The sequence below is a fragment of the Fistularia commersonii genome, chromosome 35, assembly GCF_037954325.1.
Source record: "Fistularia commersonii isolate RoL2024-O1a breed Wild chromosome 35, RoL_Fcom_v1.0, whole genome shotgun sequence".
In the NCBI taxonomy this organism is placed as follows: domain Eukaryota; kingdom Metazoa; phylum Chordata; class Actinopteri; order Syngnathiformes; family Fistulariidae; genus Fistularia; species Fistularia commersonii.
The window spans coordinates 4,224,702-4,230,828 of NC_141318.1; the positions used below are offsets into that span (position 1 = coordinate 4,224,702).

General features: G+C 47.0%; 1 protein-coding gene across 1 annotated transcript; it reads left to right on the forward strand.

The window, feature by feature from the left end:
* Positions 1-109: 109 nt before the first annotated feature.
* as3mt (arsenite methyltransferase) lies at positions 110-4,929 on the forward strand. The gene is made up of 11 exons (XM_086142476.1): positions 110-217; positions 555-591; positions 1,445-1,572; positions 1,654-1,804; positions 1,877-2,013; positions 2,098-2,167; positions 2,259-2,340; positions 2,421-2,552; positions 3,423-3,562; positions 3,645-3,758; positions 4,717-4,929. Exons 1-11 carry the CDS (start codon positions 201-203, stop codon positions 4,822-4,824), a joined length of 1,116 nt encoding a protein of 371 aa, XP_085998602.1. The 5' UTR covers positions 110-200; the 3' UTR covers positions 4,825-4,929.
* The last annotated feature ends 1,198 nt before the right edge of the window (positions 4,930-6,127 follow it).

Genomic DNA, 6,127 nt, shown 5'->3' on the forward strand with positions numbered 1-6,127 from the left:
ATAACATGATAAACAAACATTTGTTTTTATTTTTTTGACAAACAAACATAAACAGAATAACTTTCTGTCCGCATCCGGGTCCTCGTGACCCCAGGCGGGGCGCCAAACAGGAAGTGAACTTTGCACCGCATCGCCTTCCAGTCCCGCTGCGGGAAGGCAAACCCACGCACACGTCTCTGTCCCGCCACGGACCGCAGACGATGGCCGAGAAAACGAGGTGAGGTGATGGGATGCGCTCATACGCACATACACACACACACACGCACACACACACACACACGACTGCCTGCTGCGACGCGGACGTGTTGCCAGATTGGAGAACAGTCAGCTAAAAACCCACATCGCGATTTATCAATTTATTGAAATGAAAGAGCAGGAGACGACTCTGCAATGTAGACGCTGTGTTTAAATTTAACTCTACTAACTTTTAGATGTAGTTTTGTGTTTTTTTGTTGTCTTTTTGTGTGTTTTTACCGCTTGAAAGGTTAGTTTAGCTAGCGGCTAACGCTGTGGGTAAGCGAAGCTAACACTGCGGTGATTTGTTGTTTTGCTAGCTGCTGCCTGGACACCGCTGTTCACCTGGACGTTAAGGTAACACACACACACACACACACACACACACACACACACACACTGCAGACAGCCGTACATGGGTCTAGCATACTGTATTGACAGTGTGTACAAATCCTGCAGCCCTGGAAAGACATCAGCCGAAATGACATTGTTTAATTTGCATGATATGTAACAAAATAAAGGATATCTGAAAGGGTTAGACTCTAAAAAGCAAATACATTTTTTAATAAATCTCTGATGTTTCCAGGCAGCTTTAAAAAATTCTGGCACTGAATAGCCAGAGTTAAAAATATAAGTTAATATAACTGTCAGTCTTAAGCTTTGTTTATGATTTTAATAACTCCATTCCATATCATTTGGCCAAGGGATTAAAAAGATCTGTCTGGATGAAGATAGTAAAGCTGGACATCACTGTATTTAATTAAAAAAAAACAAAAAAAAACATGTTGCAATTATACTAATGACTTTTTATCCCCTAACTGAGGATTTCTTGCCTTTTTCTTTATTTCCCAAAGGTTTTTTTTCTTCTTTTCAAAATTAGGATAAAGCCGTCAGCTTTTACATTGCAGCCTGGATGTGAGGTTTTGTTTGTATGTTATTTGAACAAGTCATTCAATTTCTCAGTGCAGTCGTTTTACACACTCTAAGTTATTATAGTCACGTTAACCGCCCTTGTCAATAAAATGAACTGCTAGTTTTTATGGCAAAATTATTGTATTTATGGTTCCGCTATAAGGGCAGAGCCACAATTCCAGATGTGTGTTCAGCCATTCGTTATATAGCGTGGAAATTGTACTTTGAGTGTAGCTGATAGTGACCACGTGCTCAAAGAGGTACCCAACAAGTGACGTACTTTGCTGTGCACGTGCAGGATTACTATGGGAAGAAGCTGAAGAAGTCCTCGGACCTTCAGACCAACGCCTGCGTGGCTCCGGCCACGCCCGCCCCCGCCTATGTCCGCCATGCACTGAAGAAGGTGCATCCCGACGTTGCCGACAGGTGGCTGAGCTCGCTCCCGTCTCTGTCAGCCAAAAATATATACCATTTCAATTGTATGCATGTGGTGGGTTTCTGCCTCAGGTACTACGGCTGTGGTCTGGTGGTGCCGGAGTGCTTGGAGGGCTGCAGGATTCTGGACCTGGGCAGCGGGAGCGGGAGGGACTGCTACATGCTGAGCCAGCTGGTGGGTGAGATGGGCCACGTCACCGGCATCGACATGACGGAGGACCAGGTAACACGGTGAAAATGCTCCTCCCCCCGAGCCGGTTAGACTTCATCGTGCACATCTCATTTTCTCCTCTAGCTTGAGGTGGCCAGGAAATACGTGGACTATCACACGGAGCAGTTTGGCTACAAGAAACCCAACTTAGCCTTCGTTCAGGGTTACATCGAGGCTTTGACAGAGGCGGGTCTGCGGGAGAGCTCCTTCGACATCGTCATGTAAGACATTGTCGTCTCTGTTTGCTTCACCGGCCCAGCGAGACACGATTTTGTAATGAGAATGTGATTGTTGCCGTCACCCAGTTCCAACTGTGTGGTGAATCTTTCTCCAGACAAGAAGCGGGTACTGACCGAAGCTCACCGCGTTCTCAAGGTACGTGGCCTTTCGGCCCCAGTGCTACTGCGTTCTTCTTTTATCGAATCTCAAGTCACAAATGCGTCGATACTCCGTGCTGATCTCGCAGGATGGCGGTGAGTTTTACTTCAGCGACGTCTACAGCAACGGGAGACTAACAGACGAAATCAGGCAACACAAAGTCCTGTGGGGTGAGTCATATGATTGTCCCCGCCGCCACTGCCTCTGCTTACGGACACGCACCTCAGAGGGGGTCTGCCTGTCTCGGCAGGTGAGTGTCTTGGCGGCGCGCTCTGGTGGCAGGATCTGCTGCGAATGGCCGAAGAGGCAGGCTTCAGCCCCCCGCGGCTCGTCACGGCCGACCCCATCACTGTCGACAACAAGGAACTGCAGGACATTCTGGGTTTGTTTATTTTTGCTGCGTGTCTTATCCCACTTTATCACTTCTACATGCAGTAATACCTTGACTTACAAGTTTAATTGGAATCTGTGACAAAGCTTGGAACTCAATATGCTTGTATATAAAATTAAAGTCCCCATTGAAATTAATTGAAACATTGTTAATCCAATCCAGCTCCCCGGTTTTGTTGTGTTTTTACAGGAAAATGCACTTTATCAATAACAAATAATGTAGAAAAATATATAATTCGTATTAAAAGAGAATGTAGAGAAATAGATGGGTTTATGAAGTGTATTTAAAGTGAAGATCGGACAAAGATGGAGGGGGTTGGGTGTGTTTTTCATTAGATGCTGTATTGCTTAACTTACTGGCTACACACCTAATGTTACAATGTGTTGCTCAATGTTACTTGCTCACTTTGCTACACTTTATGGTTAAGGATACTTTACTGAACGCCGATCCTCTTTTTAAAAAGATCAAACCGACTGGCTTTGAATGACGCCGCCCCGTAAATGTACGCCTCCTTAGAGATGATGCTCTCGGTCATACTATCTCAATACCACCAACAACAACAACAGCAACTTCTCCATCTCTTTACGGACAAGTTGACAACACACACACCTTGCTCAATTTTTTCCATAATATACACTGGACTAGTTATTGTCGGGTAGTGCGCCTGACTTTGCTGGCTATGTCTGTGTCAAACACTCATCCCGCTGGTTCCTAACTCAGATCTCTGCTTGTATCATAAAGCCAAAAATCAACTGCGACGGCTCTGATTTTGGAAAATTTGTAAGTTGATGCACTCGTGTGTCATGGTTGCACTGTATATATATTCTGTTGACACTTGGTTAATTTCCCTCTTCTCCACAGGTGACTTCAAGTTTGTTTCTGCCACGTACCGCCTTTTTAAGGTGCCAAAAGGTGTCTCAAGGCCCCGTCAGGTGATCTACAACGGGGGCATCACGGGGGCGGAGGACAGCCTCCGCTTCGACTGTCACTACACCTTCCAGGTCCGTAGCCCCACTGCGGCTTCTTTTTGCCCTGTACTCGCCAACCCACCCGCCGTTTGTCAAATGTTGTTGTGTCCGGCAGGCCAACGAAGTGGCCGAGGTTGACGGGGAAGTAGCCGCCATCCTGGCCAACTCCAGATTCTCGCAGGACTTCACTCTGCGGCCACCGGGTGGCCCCGGCGGGGTCGAGCCTAAGGTCAGCATCTCGGGCCAGTCGTCCGCGCCGAATTCCTGGATGTGAGAAAGTCTTTGTTTGATTTCTTTGCGGCCCTAGAGGTCAGCGTGTGTTTTCACTATGACTTTGAAATGGATCGACACACCCAGAGAGGCCCACTGTCCAGCTCTGCACTTAGTCACACACACATGCACAGTGTGTGTGCTTGCGTACAGAGAATCATGCCGCACTGTCTTGTACACACACACACACACACATACAAGTGCTTACACACACACACACACACACACACACACACACACAGCCACTCAACACATATGCACACATTCACTAGCACAAGGTCAGGCAGCTGTCTTGGAGTCATAACTCGACTGCGGAGTCCTGCTGGGAACCTTGAACAGGAAGGAATGTTCTCTTCTCAGCTAATGGAATGCCATCTTATCAGCCCTCGTGGCCTCTCTCTGCACACACACACACACACACACACACACACACACACGTACAGAAACGTTGCCATACAATATGTACCTCCCTGATTATTCAAAATCATAAATCAAACGGGCAACGCTCTCGGGTTGTCCGGGACAAGAGCAGTTGCAAATTAACACATTTTTAGCGTCCGGTGTGGTGGCTTGACCTTTGGAGCATCTGGTAACGCCACTGGGCTAATGGACGCCGCCCCGCCATGGACGGAGCAATAAAGAGCCTTTGATCCCGCTCTCGATGGCGCATAGATGGATAGATTTTGATGTCGATCGATGGCACGCCGCCTGTAAAAGTACGACAGAGTCACAGCAAAACTCCCGCTGGTGCGCTGGCATCCCTGAGATTCTTTGCTGTATTTCTTTCTAGGAAATAAGAAAAAAAAAAACCAACCTGTTTTCCTTATTTTCTGAACCCACTTCTTTTTAAATAATCCTGGTTTCTCTGGCATGTCGCTGTCCACCGCTGATAATCCAATATATGACTGATCACACAGGCGCCCACGGTGGACCCTTTCCTGCTGGCCGAGCGGGTGGCGGTGCAGTGCCCGGCCCTGGCCACCAGAGCGTGCTGCAGCACACAGTCCCCATCCTGCTGCAAGTGACTGGTGAAGAGTGAGCATCATCATCCTCACGTGTGTGTGTGTGTGTGTGTGTGTGTGTGCGCGTGATCCACAGTGATTGGGATAATAAATGATCACCTCCACCTATCCCGCCCTGCACACGGTGCCACTCTGTTTGTCTTTGCCGCGATTGCAATAAAGTTTCACGCAAGTTGCCTGAGTGGCGGCGCAATGGGGGCACGAGGGACGACGAGGCCCCGGTTTTGACATTGGCATCATTTTGTTTCAGGAGCCTGCAGACGGATCGCGGCGTTTGTTCCTTTGAAGACTTTTTTACACAACTTCTTATCATGTGCTATTAACAAATGAGCCCACGGTTAAATGATCACCCGTCGACCAGTGAACTCTGTGACTCTGCTGTGTATCAAGGCAACATCTAAATCACTTCAAATGTCGCTTTAATAATTGCGGCGGGGCAGGCGTTTGAGACTCAGAGCCATCGCCTTCCACACCTGTGACCTGCTTATCAACGCTTTGCCTTGCAGATGATGTTTGATCCATTGTACAAATCCTGAGTCAGGAAGGAAAAAAAAAAGACCGTACTCTGCACATTTTGGGAGACATTTGTCTCCCAGCAAGGGCCAGCAGTAAAGCGAATGTATTGTAATCAGAAGCAGCAGAAAGTGCATTTTGCACTCCACCCAGGAGATGGATAGCCCTGGTCAGACTGGGGTCAAAGGTCACGATGCTCAAAAACTGAGTAGAGATTTGTGTGACAACGAAAATCTCTTCCGGAGAAGTCAATCAGGTATCAAAACAATAATTTTGATAGTGGCAAATCACAGAAGAATGTGGAACAGGCCCAGGGTGTACTCTTGAGTTTTATTATTGTTATTATTGTGTAGCGAGAGGCATAAATGCAGGAGTGTATGAGTATTTTCCATGTGCTTCCGCAGTGTCAAAGGGAATCAGCAGATGGTGAACCGTTTTCTCTTCGTATTTAATACGTCATATTTCAACAGGACTCATTTAGGTTGTGACAACTCACAGCAAAAGTAATCTGCAGGCACTTTTTTTGTGGAGAAGGACCAGGCCATACTCTTAACTCCATTATGATGGAGCAAGACGTATGTGCTTCTGCAACGGAGTCGGCTGATGGTTAAGATGCCAAAAAGATCACGACATAATGTGCACAGTCAGGAAACTTGTCTCCATGTACAACGAAATGGCAATTTTGCCGTCCGCAGTGAAGCCAGATAGGTATTGATAAAAAAATTATAATTAGCTAGAGGCAAACAGTGGGAGGGAAATGTAAAGAGTATTAGCCGGGTGAAAAAATGTAATC